Consider the following 18,311-nt stretch of genomic DNA (forward strand, 5'->3'; position numbering starts at 1 on the left):
CTTTGGAAATCATATTTTATAAAAACAGAATACTGCAGCATGAAGTGCCTCACATACAACTCCAATTTAAATGTAGCTGCAAGCCTGCCTGAGAACTAAGAAAGCTCACCCTCTTTAATTTAAATTGGATTTTTCGTGGTACAAGCTTTGGAAAGTATTCAGAAACATCTGACTACTTGGCAGAGAAATGATGAGTGGATATTAAACACCCATGGATAGGTAGGGATGTTCATTGATTGGGGCACCTAGAATAAAAAAAAAATTGACTATTTTAGTTCATCTTCAAGAAGTATTAGTATTATAATGAATGATAATTTCATCCCCTGAATGTTTTAGAGACAGGATAATAAAATTACAACAGTAAAGAGGGAGGAAATAAAATGTAAAAGGTAAGAGCTAATTTATTCTTCATGCTAGCTCAGTCCTTGGCCTTTCCTGAACAGACACTGCCAATAGTAACAAATTATGTATAATCATTTTGTGATGTGGACTGTTCACTCGGGACTAAGCTCAAATGACCAAACTTGCAGCCTTGTCTCTTAAACTGTGGATCTGGAGATCAAAGGCTAGGGCTTTATCCACTGAGTCCTCACCTTTATAAGAATAAAACTGCCAGCTGTCCAGAGACAGAGTGGATGTCAAACAGTGTCATTTTAGACCAATTGTTTTTCAAGTTCTTACAGGACAGCACATTAGGTTAGAGGCATATTAATCAGTTGTGTCTCCTGAATATTCATTAACCTACTCCATGAAGGATTTTGTGGCCTTTTTTCTTTCTCACTTAGAACATTAGACATTTAGACCTGAATAAGTGCAGTAACTTCAGCAGAATTAACTCCTGATTTCCAGTAATGTGAAAAGAGGACAAAGGCAGTCAGCATAATGTTTATGAATTGCCATCTCTGTTGACAGGAAAAATTCAATACATGACTACTTTAGCATTGAATAGAATTTGCATTTAAAATATTTTACTCTAGGAACTGACAAATGCTAAATAAATATGGAAAAATTATAAATAAATATGGAAACAATTGATAAAAGTGATATTTTGAGATCTACAATAAATACAGAAAATCAAAATGAAACTGTTCTTAAAAACAAAGGAGGTTTTTACTTCCTTTATATTCAAAATCCCTAATACAGAATCCAGAGAAGTTTGCTGAATGGTTCCCATTAAGCTAAAATGGAATTGCTTATGGAGGTACACAGAGAGAGTAAAAATGGAAAATTTTGGTTCTCATTGCTGATCTTAGAACTTTTCACTGTTACTCCCTTGGAAGTAACTCACAGCAAACATTTCCTTCTTCCTCACAGAACATTATTCTTAAGGTGGGGTTTTGGGGCTTTTTTAAATGTTTTCTATAGTGCTAATCTATTAAAGGGGTACTTTCTCACATATTTATATCTCCCTGGAAAGGATCATCTTAGTCAAGACTAGTTCCATTCAAAATACTTTCTTATTTTACAGCATCAGCTATAATATCCTTACAAGTAATTCTTTACAAAGCATTATTACAATGGCAATAAATGTGGGCCAGTATCAGCCACATACTACCCTGACTCAACACACAGATGGTGACACACTCAAGCAGGCACTGAAAACCAAACTACTGTGATCCAAAAAGAGAACTCGTGTCTTGCTCCTAAAAGGAATGCCATGGTTTCTAAAACTTCTACAATGAAAAGGGCCTAGTATTACACATGGACTTTGTTCTTCCCTTGCAGGTCTAAATTACCAGGTTCTTATGAGCAGTATCTGTTCACAAACTGCCCAAGGACACCAGGAAAAACTATCACCTTGCTAAAGAGGGCTGAAAAGTGATGGACTTCAGTGTTGCTCAGAGTGGCAGAGGCAATCCCCAGAACCAGATGAATTGGTGGAGAAAGAATAAAGCACTTCACAGTTGCATATTCTCCTGTGGCAGAATATCAGAGACAGCAAAGCTGTGAAATGAACATACATGAGCAAAACAACACTGCAAGCAGAATGAGTGAACCTGATCTTCCAAGGAAGAACAACTTGGGAGCTAGTGTTAGTGCCAGATTTCTTAACCCACTCTCCCTGTCTAGGTTATTCCTTCTCTTGGTATTAGGAGAGGCAGGAATTGAAGGAATATGGAGGCAAAAAAAACCCCAGCTAAATATTACGAAAATAGAAGGTTGCATAGCTAAGAACTACAAGTCCTTCAACTACTGTTACCTGGAAACTGAGAGAGTATTCTTGACAGTAATAATATTGCCCCATTGCTCCATCTTATTCCTCTACCCTAGGCCGTGCTGTTGGCCACTGTCAAAAACAGGATGCTTGGCAGAAAAGCCTTAAGTCTGATTCAGTCAGGTCTTCTAATTGGGGCCAACAGAAAGAAAATGCTATACAAAAGTCAAGAGTAGACATACACACATAACAGCATGATTAATTTTCTAAGGTCTCAATAGTTAAAGCATTCAGATAGAACAGAAGCTCCCAGAGAACAGAGGAGCAGCATTAGCTCAACTACTCTCAGCATGATTTATCACAGAGCAGGAGGTGCAGCTTTAGAAGAGAGGCTGTGACTCAGTCTACCAGCCACAGCAATTATAAGCTTAAGCAATGCACATGTAACATCCCACTATGAACAATGTACAAGTATGTTCTTCAGTTGTGTGACAAAGCTTTCAAGATTTTGCAGATCAAAAGAAATTTGGCCTCCTGGAGTAATTGTACATTTATTTTGTGTGACAAAAACTGATTGTGTTTATCTGTTTAGAAACAAAAGAAAAGAGAAAAGATAATTAAAACTCTTTTACCTTACCAGTACTGTTTGCTATACAGTAAAAATCTATAAAGGGGAAAAATCTGTTGCTCTGCTGATCCTCGAATCCTCTCCTCAGTGACAGGAGAAAATGTAATAGCAGAAGGCCTTTTCAGCTGTGGCACTTGGAACACAGTTTCCACAGGGCTCTTCTCCTGAACTCAATACTTCACAGGACACCACTTCTGCTCCGTATTTCAGTTACCACTGGCTTCTGCTCCCTGTCCCACTGTGGACTTGCAGGTGCTGATGCACCTGCTCCCACTCACAGAATCACCTCAGCATTGCTGCTTGCTCTGTCAGCAGATACTAAAAACAACACAGGTCTGCATTCTAGCTTGATACTGGATCTTTGGATTTAGACTGTCATACACCTGACTCTCATCACCATTGTAAGACAAAAACCAACTACAAAATTTCTTGAAAGGCTGAAAATACCAATGACAAGAATCATGCAACCACATATTTCAACACAAGTGGGCTCTTCATCCCCATTTCTGCAAAGTGCTATGAATGTATTCAGTGCTTTTCTCCGTCGTTGACTTTAAAGGTCATTTGTCAGCACTTGGCAGAGGATGGCCCTCACTACAAATGTTGGCCTTGAAAATATGACAAAGAGCAGAAGTAAGAACCTGTTAATTATAGTGAAGGTTGTTAATACAGAAAAAGGAACTACAGGGATATATAATAATAATCTGCATAGGTAAAAATGTTTATAATGGAAAACCACATTTAATAAGTAGTTTATTTATTAATGACAGTTTGGAAAAAAAGGGATCATTACCACTGTAGTGGAAATAGCATACTGTGATTCTGGGCTAATAAGAAAAACTTAATTATTTTAGTTTTCATGTGTCAATAAGAAATCACAATTCAGTTCATGATAAAACAGGTAAAAATGATGAAAACAATTTTTTTTACTGGTAGGAAATTATGAGATATACTCTCAACAAAGTCAAAGACTTTTTTTATTATGCTCATCATAAAGTCAAAATTTATCAGCCTGATAAGGTAAAAAACACGTAAGAAAAGGATTGTGTTATATAAAAAATTTAAAACCAGAAATACAGAGAATCCTATTTTTAAAATTGAATTTGGTTTGGAAGTCACAAAGTTGTCACCACATAGAATTATTCCTTGCTCGATTTTACATAGGAATCTCTTGCACTAAGCAATCCGAAAGTGGTTTTTCTTTAAAAAGTAACAGTTTATGAAAGAAATAAATGCTTGAATAACAATTTAACTCATGAAAAGGACAAAACACTAAATTAACCATAGGCCATGCTATTGCATCCATACCAGACACCCCTGTAGATTCCTGACATTCACATTCTTCAGATTTACTTCTTGAAAGTAAAACAATGTTAGCAATTAGGAATGGGGCAGACCTTTTATACAGATAAAGATATAGACATAGATACAGATAAAGATATAGATATATAGATATATAAACACACTTCTGAGATGTTTATTGTGGGCTTCAGCTTGGGAGAGATGAATGAAAATTGACATGCCTTTCTTAACAAAAATTGAGGAGCAACAACTTCTTAATTATTTTCTGTCAATAAGTAAACACCCTTTTCTCACCCTTTTTGCCTCTATTAAAACAAGAATATTCCAAACTATAAGACATATTTGAAACAATTATTGCAAATAAAGATTTTTCAATGCTGTCCATATAACCTGCCTGAACACCTGCAGCCTTGATGCATGAGGTGGTTCAGCTCCACCACTGAATCTCAGTGCATATGGCAGGAAGGGGAGGAGAACCAAACTTTGGCAGGTCATCTCTATAGCTTACTGGGCTTTAGGTAATGCATGACTCTACAATAAATCCAGCTTATCAATGTCCTCTTTTCATTTGCTATGTATCCTGCTTACAAATGATATGTTTTCTTAACTCACTCAAAAGTGTTGACTTTTGCTGCCTGTTTCTACTGAGATGTGAATGGTCCTTGCTCAGCAATCCAATTAACTGTTCTTTAAAAGCAGCAAGATGTAGCTATAGCTAGGTCAGAAGACCAGACATTTAGAGAGCAAAATGTCAGGCACAGAGCAACAAAACAGTAAATTCTGCATGAAAATAATTCACCCTGTATCTTATCAAGATATCAAATTCTACAACTATGTGGACTTGTGGAATACAGACTTCACAGTAAGTAGTTAACTTCAAATATATCTTTGATGATTTTCAAGTTTTCTGTAGGTTTTGCATTGATTTACATTTACTAGTGTTTTGAAATACTACCTGCAAAAGAAGACAGCTCTTGGAGCTCAGTTCTCTCATAAAGAAAAGCTTCTGTGTTCTCTGAGTCTCAGTATGCACAAACCATTCTCAGCAAGCAAAACCAAGAATTTTTTTGTTCTGCTAGCTGAATTCTAATTCTGTCAAATTAGTAACCAAAATTCATCAGACCATAAGAGTTACTGGTGCCCTCTACCAGCAGTCCTCCACGGCTGAAATGAGGAACTACTTGCCAATCCTTAAAAAGTGTTACAGCCCGCTAAACCTGTATCATTGGAGGTGAACTGAGCTTACTAAAATCTTACTAGATCACAAGTCATTCCATGTCTCCAACCTGACAATTTTTGTACTCTGGGTAAGCATATTAAATGCATGTGTTTATATAAATTGCACTGTTCAAGAATTCTCAATTTTCTACAGTTTAAAACAATATAAAACACTGTGCAGATTATTCTTAATATCCTAGATCTACATGTGGAAAAATAAATTATAGTGAGCTAATTTCAGTCATTAACTAGCTTCCGTGTCTAATAGCCATTGAGAATTTTTTTATGCTATTTTTTAATTATATTATAGTATGCGTTAAAAACAAACAAAACTTAAACATAATTTACACATCAAGTTTTCATAACTGAGATCTAGTTAATCAAACCACATTTCTATCTACAGAATGTATCACAAATAATTCCCAAACAGAAGGGAAGATTAAATATTTTGTCATTAAGTGTAATAGTATTTTTCCTACATTCTTTAGGATTAGCAGTTCTTAAACACAGATTATGACTAACAACTTTAAAAAAGCAAGCATTAAGTTCATACTAATATTTCATGTTAATTTCATATCTGTACAAAGAACAATCAGCTGCCAAACACTTATGGAGACAAAATCCTTTTATTTTTTATGAAAGTTTACAAGAGGGGACTAAAAAAAAAGGCAAACCCACAAGCTTTACCAATCATATCAAATTTATATTAGATACATCTACTGATATGTTTACCTGTCTGTTTAAAGCAGCTTCTATAAGAAAGTTTGGAATAATATACCAGTAATACTGATACAAAATGAATTAATAATAATATTTAAGATGTGTTAGGCATTTTTGAGTGAAAACAATCATGCTAAATAAGCTGATTCAGGAAGTAATAAGAAAAGCTTTAACTGAAAACCCACATTTACAATCTCTCCTAAAAACAAGCAGAACACTGCACCAACCTAAGCATTATCTCAATTAAAAAAGGGGGGAAAAAATGAAATCCCTTCTCAGCTTAATAACTTGTTAGTTCTTGACAAGTGCAACAACACAACAATAAGCCAGTCAAAATGAGTTTTTAAAGCGAGGTTATGCCCTTCATGTTGTGTTATCACAGTGGCAGATCAAACTGCTGACTTGGACTCTTTCTGCCAGCAGTGCTGATGCTGCCTCTATGAGCTACTGTCACAGAATAGTCATGGTACCTGCTCTTGCCTATAGAAAAGCACTAAATTGAACTCGAAGTAGTGTCTTTGTGATATCTTTTCAACAAGTCATGTCCCATTCAGCCTGCTAGTTTATCTCTGTCAGGCTGGGGGCCCAAGTGGTTTGCATGAGCTGTCAGGGACAGGTCTACCAACCTGCTCAGTGCTAAGGAGGTAATGCATCTTTCGAGCTTGGTATTTCTTTTCCTTTTCTTTCTTTTCCAGGTCTTTCATTTTCTCTTCATTTTCCTTCATATCTGCATATTCTTGAAGTTCATACCTGTAATAAAATAAGTCTGCTAACTATATTATAACAACAAAAGACATGCTAGTCTTTTATTTTACTTTAACCCTTTCATAGCTTCACAGTGTTTTGTTCTTATATATTGGCAGTATACTAGCACCACTGGAATGTAAAATTACTGTTCTTTCAGTTCCACAGCAGTAGGATATTACATGGATATAACTAAGAAGAAACAGGATTAAAAGGATCAAAATTAGGAGCAGTATCTAGGTTCACATTGCTTACAGCTTGATAAAATATTATTCCTGTAAGTCCTTTTATTTGCCTTTAAGTGTCATTTTACTTTGAATTTCTCTATGTGGAAGCTATTATAATACGAATATGGGTTGTTCACTTATGTTTCAGCTAGTGCCTTGCAACACCTCCTGATCTGCAGACAGGAGAGATTTTATGGAATGAGAGAGGATAACAGACATGAGATAGGAGATGATATTCACTCCTGGAACCTTGAGTAAGGCTGAGAAAATAGGCACAGAGGAAAACGGGATGGGAACCTTTCAGGCACACAATGTCCTTAGGAGGAGTTTCCATGGCATTGGGCTCCTTGCACAGGTCATTTCTGCTCTGGTTTGATGGGAGCTGTAGAGGCCACCACAAGAGCCAGGAACTGAACTGCTTCATGAAGCCCTGCACAACAGAGGTGTGCAAACGCACAGGGCCATCTAAATCTGTGAGTCTGTGCAGAAAACCCGTTCATCATAAAAGAAATATGGAACTATACCTAACACCGGGTTTCAAAGAATGGAGAAAATTCATTATTTCAACTGAATGTTTACAGGAAAACTTGAACAGAGAATGGGCATCGATTTCCAAATTGGTGGTGCTTTTTTTTTTCACAGAGCCAGGCATGCCATAAATTATGCAAACAGTAAGAGTGAATTAATATTCTATAAGAAACAAAATCCTGTGCTATTGTGCACAGTGCACGTGTATAGAATTTTTTGACCCAGTTAAAAAAGGTTAGTTTGATTAACATTTGTTAATTTTGTTATTACAAAATGGCTAGTTCAAATTAACCTGTGTGCCAAAGAAACCAAGCATATTCAGTCAAGCATTTAGATTGCTAAAAAGTTTAATTAGGTGAGTAAATTCTAGTCTTTATGTTTTCTAGTGTGTGTATATACAATAAAATAAAAAGAAAAAATATTATTCACATAACTAAATAGTCATAATTAAAATATTCCAGCAAAACAGATTATTTAGAGAGGTCCACATTAATAGTCTCAAAGCCAATGAGTACCAAATAAGATACGGTGAGGACATGGGTCAAATCATGTCAAAATATGCACATGGGCAAATTTGCTGATATGAATGATCCCATGTAAAAGTAATATTGCTCCCAAAAGTCTTTTTTTAAGATTGTTACTCAGACTTACTCTTAATATTTTAATTATCTTTAAATTAGTTCATCAAAATATATGAAAGAGCAATAATTGGTTTATGAATATGAACACTTTGAAATCACATTCTTAAATAAAAGTTGCAGTGTAGAACTTATATTTGTTTCATGCTACCTTTCAAGATTTTATCAATTAAAATAAGTAAAATATTAAGTAATTAAACATTTTATTTCAATTGTAAAAGAAAAATAGAATTAAATGGAAATACAAATCAGAAAAGATGCACAGGTGAATCTCTGAAAATATTTTTTGTAGCAGTTTACTGTTAAAGGCTGCTAATACAATATTTCATACAAGGTTACTTATGAAGCACACTGACGTTTAAAAATCACCATGCTATGCTTTTGCAGCAGTGTAATTTTTTTCCAACATAAGATTAAATTGCAAAATAAATGAATTACTTAGAGTGGCATGGCCCCCATTTTGCCACCCTTCTCTTGAAAATTGCTTATTAATATGAAAAAAGAATTTGGAAAATAGCCTGTTTTACTTTATGCATAGCGTTCTGGGGCCTCAAAGCCTGCAGAGCCGGAGTAGCTGCACATTTTAGATTGTGTTGGCAAGCAGGGATGATGACCTTTCTGACCTGCATCTCAAGGCTATTATTAATCGCTAAGTAACCTGGTAAAGCCAAACAAATTTGTTTCCATTGAAAGGATCTCTATCTGTGTCTGAGAATTTGTGCTGTACCAAACAAACCTCATTAACTGTGTCCATTTTTGACAAAGAACTAGGTGTTGGAGAGATTGGTGACCTTTCTTTGTCCTCAAGGTACAGATTTCAGAGTCACTACATGTAGGTACATAAGCATTTTTTACTAGGAAACTCTTTGTTCTATATCCATCAATCCCAAACAAATGAATAAATAGACAATACATATAGTATCAACTTTGTTCTTTTATTTTATACCTCTTTACCTTCAATGTCAGAGTGTATGATCTGTGATTTACATATTTAATACTATTTCTTTTTGATTAAAGAGCCTTCTATTCAGCTTTAGTACCCCTATCTACAACTGGTGAAATAATAATCAACATTGTTATATACTGAGGTACTTCTTCCTAACAGTGAATATGGAAGCTTTTTGATTTAGAACACAACTGGTGATAAAAACCCACAAATAATGTCAAAGATATAGATTTGTATTGCAGAAATAATGATAATGGGATGCAAAATGTTTCCCATTGTCATCAGTGGGAATTTATCAGATTGCTTTGAATGAATTATTAATAATCATTACTTGCTGTAATTAAATGAAGTCTAAAATACCTGTTGAAGTTCCATGTAATTCATGATCTTTTTAGACAGTGCTTTCACGATGATCATTCCTGAATATCACATACCCTCAGTAATATTTGTACCATAATCCATGTAAAAGTTTGAGATTTTTTAAGGAGTTACAAATAATTTTCAGCATACTTTTGCAGCAGACACATTTTGTCAGTTGCAAATTCTAAAATATCTCTATCAGGCACTATACTGCCCTGTACAGTTGTACAGAACATGCAGACAATTCTGTCACAAGGATAATAGCTCCCAGGATGATTCCCTCCTGAGAGGCAGTACAAAATAAGTGGTATGTAGCAGTTCAAACATTGCTTGACTAGAAACATAGATATTTTAGCATAAATATAGTTTCAAGCTATTTGAACCTGAAACTTTCAATTCTTTTATCATGCTTTCAAGCATTTGAAAAGGAGCAACAAAAGCAAAGAATTTAAAGCAGTTAGATATGAATATACTATTTCACACATTAGCAGATTAATACTAACATGTCATGCATTGTGCAGGGGTTTCACTGTTGCCATACAGAAAATGTGTAGAAGGATAAGTGATACTAACATAAACTTAACCTTCCAAATACAGCTAGACTTCCACATAACTTACATGGAAATGTGTTCATTGGGAAGTTTCATGCTTGGGCTCTTCTACACATGCGCCTCCCCAGAGAAAATAAATCCAAGTTCTATTAAAGTCAATAGGAAATCAGTGGAAATTAAATGATTTTTGGATTAAATCAGTACATTTCCTGCCAGTCTTCTCTTTGTTTGCAAATATGATGGGTTCATTGAGCAATCTTTTCTTGAGATGTATGGGTATCATCTCTGGGACATTATGAATACTAGCTGTGATGCATGACACTCTGTGGATTCTGGACCAATTTTGCACCAGGATGAACCTTTCCTAGTTCACAGTGAGGCAGAAGGCAAATTGTTTGACCTGCTTTTTTAAAGCTTCAATAAATTTTGCACCAGAAAAAGAGTTGTGTAACTGCAAAACATGTTTTAGGGTATTTGATAATCTTGTTCTATTTTTGCAAGCAATCGATCTGTTGCATAGTTCATAGTTGCATACTTTTCCAGCAGTACTGAAAAAGTATTGCTTATTAAAAAACTCAAAAATTGGGTAATTATTTTAGCACATAATCTTTTCTTTATCTTAAAACCTATCTCAATATATTAACAGCATCTATTGCATCTTCCTACAAACCTGGCTTTCCATTTAAGTTTGGTCCAATCAGACTTTCTTCCACACATATTTTTATGGAAAAGCTTTGTAGGAGAATTATGTGGATAGTTTAAAAAATGTAATCTTTTATCATGGTCTGAAACTTATTAAAGAAATCAGAATATCAATGTTTACTACAGCAAGTTGAGGATGCATTTTTTTACCAAAAACATGAATATAGTGGCTAACACAAAGTGTGTTGTCCTTGTCATAGGGAATGTTTCATGCTTTTGAAAATAGGGATAGGATTATCAACAGATGTGCTCAAAACCCACAATTAAAAATGATCTTGTGTAACAAATCTGTTAAGTACCTACTGAATTGTTAATGATAAAATTACTTGCTCTATATAGTTCAAAAATAAAAAAAATTCATCTGACAAGGTAACTTATTGTTATTCTGATTCTTCATTATGCAGTAGGCAATGGTGTTGGTTCCTGCTATGAGATGCAAATTCAGTTGACAGTGCTCCTGCTGTCTGTATAAAGGTTAAGAATACACATATAATATTGTTCCTGGCACTTTTGGAAAGGTCTTCAAGTGATGGTTTCAGTAATATACAGATTTTAATAATTCTGCATGGAACTTCATCAGTTTACAAATTCACACTGACCTATATTTATTAAATTTATCAAACTATTGCATTCTGTTTGCATTTCCATTGGCATTCTGTAGTCCTTTGGCCAAATAATATTACAAAATTATTATATTAACTAAAGGAAAGGGCATCCCATAAAAACCAATAATCAGTATAGTTGCCTAGAGTATCCAGAAAAAGTATTAAGTTATTGTGATTTTAAACAGTTCAGACACCAAATCATAAAATTCCTGCAACAGAAGCAGTAGGCAACCTTAGCATACGAGGAGATAACCTAAATGTATTTAATCTTCCTGACTATATATCATTCTCCCTGCTCAAATACAGAATATGGAAGGTAAAATAAAATTAGTGAGACAATAATTTTTAGTATACCACTGCATGACACTGGATTTAATGTCATATTGGTGTAGGTGAGAATGGAATATAACCTGCCATGATAATATTGTTTGACTTAATCGATTAAATTTAGGAAAACAATGAAATATATTTATAGACCAGCCTAGGATGTAAAAATAGTTTAGAGAACCCTGTACCTTGAAGGCAAAATTTTAACATAATACACATACTACATACTTAGGTTAGCTATGTACCATCAGCCAGCTTGCTCATCCTCAACATTTTTCTCATGTTTTAAATGAACCCCTTCAGATTTAGCAAGCAAAACAGGTAACTCTCTTTTCCTCTCTACCATGACATATAGTCCTGTGTGTATCCTGACAGAATTCCTTGACCAAAATATTTGATCTCAAGTTGCAGTTTGATAGATGCTCAAAGCAGCAGTCAATTATTAGTGGTACAAGGATCTTACTGCCTATGAGATCTACCACAAATAGATGTCCAAAATTCTTACTAATTTTAAATCTAAATGTTTACATGAATTCATTCAACAAATTATTCCTGACACTCTTTTCAAGATCTGGATGAATATTATTGCTCTGCAGTGGATGTCCCTGCAGTGCAGTGAACAGGAAATATGACTCCTTAATATGAAAAAATTAAAATAAATAAAGCCAATGTGTAGATGTATGAAAACACCCTGTATCTCCTATTAGTATTTATTTTACAGAAAGAAATTCATAACACCTTAAAATGCCATTATAATTAGTGCATAGTAGCACATCATCTGTCCATCTCCCCTAGTAACATAGTGTACAGTGCCAATGGAACTAAGTGACACAGCAGTTCCACTGTCAAGGTCCACAGTGATCAATATACGATGTTGGAAATGTGATGAACGTGGTGGTGAAGGGCACAGAGTGAATGAATAGCTTGTGCAGATCAGGAGATCAGGGCACAGCATGTACCAGGCGATAGGGAAGAACAGACGGATGCATCCTTCTTATCCCTCCAATTTCCACTGCTGCACAGTTACTCAAGTGAGTACAACAGCCTTTCAAGCTACTGTTTGCCAGGCAGCTTAGAACTAAAACCAGAGTATTTTCCAACCCACTATGCAGGATCTTCTAATTAAGGTTTCAATAACTACAGAGTTTTTTCCTCACATATACTAAAAACCTAAATTGTTTCATATGTAGTCTCTTGAGATTATTCTATTTCCTCAAAATGTGTAAACTTCTAGGTTTAAATGCTTTTCCCTTGTGTATCTATATCCTTAAGGCAAATTTACTTTATCCTCATTGGCAGCAGAAAATGCTGTGAAGTTAAAAAAATTTTTGTAAAAGGTCCAATCTAAACAATGCTTTTTCAGCTTAATTATTTCGATTTAATTAAACTGCAAACCCCACCTATTATGGATGTGGCATAAGAGTAACTAATCGCCAAAGCCTCTGTTGGCAGATAAACCAGATCTAAGTATACTGGTTCAACTTTATTTATGCCCAGGTCTGTACTGAAAAACCTAACAGGAAAAATGTTTTCACTCAATGTCTGTTTGCTATTGACCTCCTCATGAAAAATCAGCCTGATTGATTAGTTTTAATAGTGAAATTAGTATTTGGTGATTAGCTTAAACAGTGAAATTAGTATTTAAGGGTAACAAAGCCAATCTGGCCCAGAATGGATAACAAAGCCCCAACACAATTTATTCTGACAGCAGTTTAGCAGCAGTGGTCATTTCTAGCACAGTGTCAGTGCTAAGCTGCTAAGAGAGCAGTCATGCTCCTAATTTTTCCTGCAACATATAAAAGAGGATGTCTAACCACAGCCAAATACCATTGGAAGTTTTCTAGTGAATGTCATGTGAAAGTATCTGTTATCTTTTGGCACTGCAATTCCCAGAAGACTATATATGCTACCATCTGCACAGTAATAACTAGAGGAAAGCTCACTGCTATGTTTTGCTACAGTTAAGCTGTTCCCAGTACTGGAATGAACTCATTTAAGCTAGCTGTTATCTCTCTGCTGCAGTGCAGTACAATGTAGACATATCTGTACTTCTTTTACTTTAATATATGGTACTTGGCAACATTTACAATATTCAACATTATGTGATTTAGAAAGCAAACATGACGTTATAGCTTCTAAAGGTCATCAGCTAAGTTGATTTTCCTTCTCAGAGTATTATGAAACAATTTGACTGAGGTCTACTCACTAACTCACATCCCTCACTTACTTTCACATAGAAGTCTGCATACATTGATAAATAAAATGGTACACTTTGTCTATATTAAAAAGGTTTTACAACAGTGAGACATGGAGAGCTTTTATGTAATGACCTATTACGTATGGAAGAGCAATGCCAAGACTCGCAACTTCACAGTGATTTTTGTGGTACCTCATGGTTTTCTCCATTTTATATTAAGGGAATGGTGTTACCACTTAAGCATCTATGATGTCATTTTTACTGAAGCATAAAACATTATGAAAGACACAGTAAATTAATAGTTTTATTACATAGCAATTGTAATCATTTTGGGAGAGATATGACACATTTTTTTTTAATACAGCAGTACTACTTGGTAGTATGTGATTTCACAGCAATGGCTTATTGCCAAACTGAAAATATCAACTAGATCCCAATTTGCAGAAGTGTTAGGAAATCTTATCTCTTACTGTCTTGAAAACTTCAAATTAATCAACACCAGAAAAAAAACCCAGGCATTTTTAGTATGCCATGCAAGAAATTACACTCGGAATTGAAGTCTGTTCTCTGAAATTTTGATTCTACCTATTAAAATGAGATTACACTTAATTTTAGATTTCAACTTCCAATTATACATGTCTAAAGAGTACATCCAGTATATTCTGTAGTCTAGACTCAAGCACATAAACTTCTGGTGAGAGTACTAAATCTTTCCTGAGGGGCCAAACACCATGCTGTAGATGCTCGTGAAGCCTCCCCACCAAGTACAAGCAGGCAAATGAGTGCTGCATGCTTTGGGTGCCATGCAAGCTGAAAGAACAAATCACTTTGTTAGCAAACAGTTCATTAATTGGACAAAAATAGAATAGCCTACTTTGAGAAAAGAGGTGGAAAATTCTGCTTTCTTGAAATCCTTTGTTTCTTGATTTGGTTTGAAGGTAGCAGGAATTGTGAAGTTCAAGGTAAAACATTGGGATTTGGCTTCAGAGTCAAGGATAAACCAGTTAATGGACTCCTGCAATTATCCCTACAAGGTGAAGAGTCTAAGGAATTTGAAAGGGGTATAATAATAAGTAAAATTTTCTCACAGTTTAAGGAAAGTCATGCTAACCATGTGAAGAATTATGGCTTTTAAAGGAGGTATTTCAATCAGGAGTCATAGATATGAAGAAGCTCTTTCACGTGATAGAAAGCATTCATACAAATGAATGCATAAACTGACAGAAGCAAATTTTTTTTTTTAATTTCCTAGTCATCATAACTGAGTTCTGATGCTTAGTATATCAAAGGACACGTGAAGGTCTGTGCAAAATGGTAATAAAAATTATTTTAAGCAGAGACAACAGCTTTCAATGATCTCCGTTGTTTATGTCTAGCACACTTTTCAGTCTAGTAGAGCTGAATATAACAAGAAGTAATGGTTCAAAGATAAAATGAAACTGTTTCAGTGGGGAACTATGGGATATACATTGAACACCAAGGGTAATTAACTCCTAGATTAGAATTAGAAGGGTACTTACTAAATTTTGATATATTTTGATGTTACTAAATCAAGACTAGATTGTTCAGTCAAAGCTTAATGGACTTTTTATAGATACTGCTATAAATTGGATATTGAAAGACATCATATTGGTGGTAGATCTGAAGTCAGACAAGATCATCTGATTCCAAATAACATTGTTTTCATTATTACTAGGAAAAAAACCCCACTTTTTTGTAATTACTCGCTACTGTACTGTAAAAATTTTTACTGTAGACTGTAAAAATAGAATACAAATAGTCTTTCTGTTTTCTTCTCTGAGTGACCACTTCAGAGAGTTAACTCTCCTTCGATAACAGAAAAGTCTATAATGATTTAGAGAATCAAAAAACAACTAAGACAATTTTTTAATCCCCTTTTTTCCCTATTTTGGACACTTTTTCTTTTAAAGCAAAACAAAAATGTGCTCAGAAGATACTGTATACTGCTTTTTATCTCATGCAATTCTATAATATCTCATGGGACATTATAGGATACACCAATATAAAGCAAAGGACTGTAATTTTCCAATGGAAAAAAAAAAAAACCTGAAATGCCAAAGAAAGATCAATAAGCCTTCACATCCTCAGACAAAAACTAAACCATGAACTTGGAAAAAAGCAGTGCATAGTCACCACACTTCCAATAACAAAAACCACTGAGATGTGGCTCATTTTAAAGGTCTTCATTGCTGTAGTTTCATCGCTATCTCTCTAACATAAATGGGAAATGATAAAGTGAGTCTAATCTCAAAAGCCTTTCACTGGGTCCAGCAGTGCCAAAGAACACTTTATTTTGTTTGGCTTTCCTTAACATTCTGATATTTCTGAGCATTTTGCTGAATTGTGAGTAATGCTACTTATTTGATAAAGAGTTATGAAGTATGGGAACAGTAACTGGCAACTTTCTAGCAGCACTCAGACACAGGATTTTACACTATGATTAAAAACCAAAATAATGATGTTAGATCAAATAGGCTGTTGTATGCCAACTAAGGAAAAAACATTCCCGTCTTTTGATTTTGATTTTGGTTTTGGTTTTTTTTTGGTTTTTGGTGGGGTTTTTTTGGTTTGGTTTGGTTTGGTCTTTGTTTCTTTGGAGACCTCAAAAATAAGCTACATTATAGCATGCTCTGGAAAATACACATGTATAAATTAAGTACTCAGTGATGTACCTACAGATAAACTCACATATGAGCTGGAATACTTGGATAGCATAGAGCAAACTTAGTTATATAATTGTATATAAAGTGCTTCTACAAATAAATTAAATATCCAATTTTCTTATGTAACACCTGAATTAATACATTTAAATTTTATGCTTCATTATTAAACTGAAAATAGCACAACAAAAAGAACCATCACCTTATTTTAATAACAATAGAAATGCTTAAGTGAGTTGAGTTCATGGCACATAATATCTGTCATACTTCTAATGACCTAAATAGCTGAAGTGACTATGGCACATGAAAAATATTTATATACTTCTTCAGGAGTCTTTAGTCTTCAAGTGGTAGAGCCCTTGCCTGATAACCTCGTATAGCCTGTATATAGATGGCCTGTCATGTCTCTGCAATTAGATAAACCAGAACTGCTATAATGTAATCAGTTACAACCTGAAAATTATATTTTGAAAATCAAGTTTATTAATATGTAATCTTTAGGTAATCATATTTATCCTCCTAATTTACACAATATTTATGATAGTCTACATGTCCTTGAAACAGGGAACAGGGACACTACACTATGAAAAAGTGGTCTAGCTGCTGGAGTTCATAAATTTTGTTCAGCTTTGGATGAGTTCAAAGAATTGCCATGTAAGAAAAGCCTTACAGAGGGAATTTATCTGATTATGGCAGTAATAATTACCCAGCTGTTTATTGCAGATAGAGAAATAATTCATGTAGGCAATAGGCCGTGGTGGCAATGACACTCCGCATTTAGTAAATATGCAAACTGTTCATTTCTAATTAACCAAGCTAGAGGATGCCCTTATTAAATGTATAAACTAAAAGTGCCTTCCTGACAAGTGATGAATTGTTACATTGCACAAACTCTTGCCACAGAATTACTGGAGTGAACTTGGGGCTTAACTTCATTAAGAGATCTTGTGGGATAGTTAAATGAGGATGGACAGCATAACAAGACCTACCTGACAGTCAATGATATGTTAGAGCTTAATGAAACTGTACCTCTTCCCCTTTTCTACTTATTTTACAGTGAAGATTCTTCTTCAGACAAAACAGAAGACTGTGAAGTCTGTCTCTGTGAGACAGTTTAAAAGGCCATGATTAGTCAGTCTTTCTCCACAGAAAATTTTTTATGAGCTGTCAGTAATTCTAACAGACCTCTTACAAAATAAAATATCTACAGCACCTTCAAAGCTCACAGGTACAAAACTTCAATATCTATCCTTCAATACTGTGTTGTCACACCGGTTTTATTTATCAAAACTAATCATCTACACCACAGACTATTTGGTCCAATGAGTGCACACAGTGATCTCAGATTTCTTTCTACATATTCAGATTCAAAACCAAAATTTCTTTGGATAGTAATGAAACAAAATTTCATGTTTAATCTGTTGATCCTAATGGTGTATTTAGGGCTATGTAAAAATACAGAGAAAATTCTGCCTCATGTCATTGAAGACTTCAGTCTAAGCAGCTACTTACGTTACTTACAGTATTCATGTTTACTGCAAAATTTCAACCATTTACACAGAACTAGCTAAAAACATGGTAAAGGCTGCTTCCACTCCTTGCTCAAAAAAGACATGGACAGAATAAATCTCATGAGGGATGTGAGCTGAATCTGTGTTGGAAATCCAGCTTCCTGTGTAAACATAATGGTTCATACCATAACCTCTCAGTACTCAAGAAATGCTTTCCCATGGAGTTAAAACAGGCCATTGACTGCTCTATAACTTTAGACACTTCATTTCA

At 34.7% G+C, this 18,311-nt stretch overlaps 1 protein-coding gene across 1 annotated transcript in view; it reads right to left on the reverse strand.

Annotated features, from left to right (window-relative positions):
• The window catches only part of SPATA17 (spermatogenesis associated 17), an 89,555-nt gene that overhangs the window by 46,013 nt on the left and 25,231 nt on the right, over nt 1–18,311 (reverse strand). The window contains exon 6 of the mRNA XM_071425964.1: nt 6,650–6,773. Within this exon, the coding sequence (XP_071282065.1) occupies nt 6,650–6,773 (124 nt within the window). The remainder of the gene's footprint in view (nt 1–6,649; nt 6,774–18,311) is intronic.

The sequence above is a fragment of the Agelaius tricolor genome, unplaced genomic scaffold, assembly GCF_023055355.1.
Source record: "Agelaius tricolor isolate 1412-34295 unplaced genomic scaffold, bAgeTri1.0.p SCAF_1, whole genome shotgun sequence".
Taxonomy (NCBI): Eukaryota; Metazoa; Chordata; class Aves; order Passeriformes; family Icteridae; genus Agelaius; species Agelaius tricolor.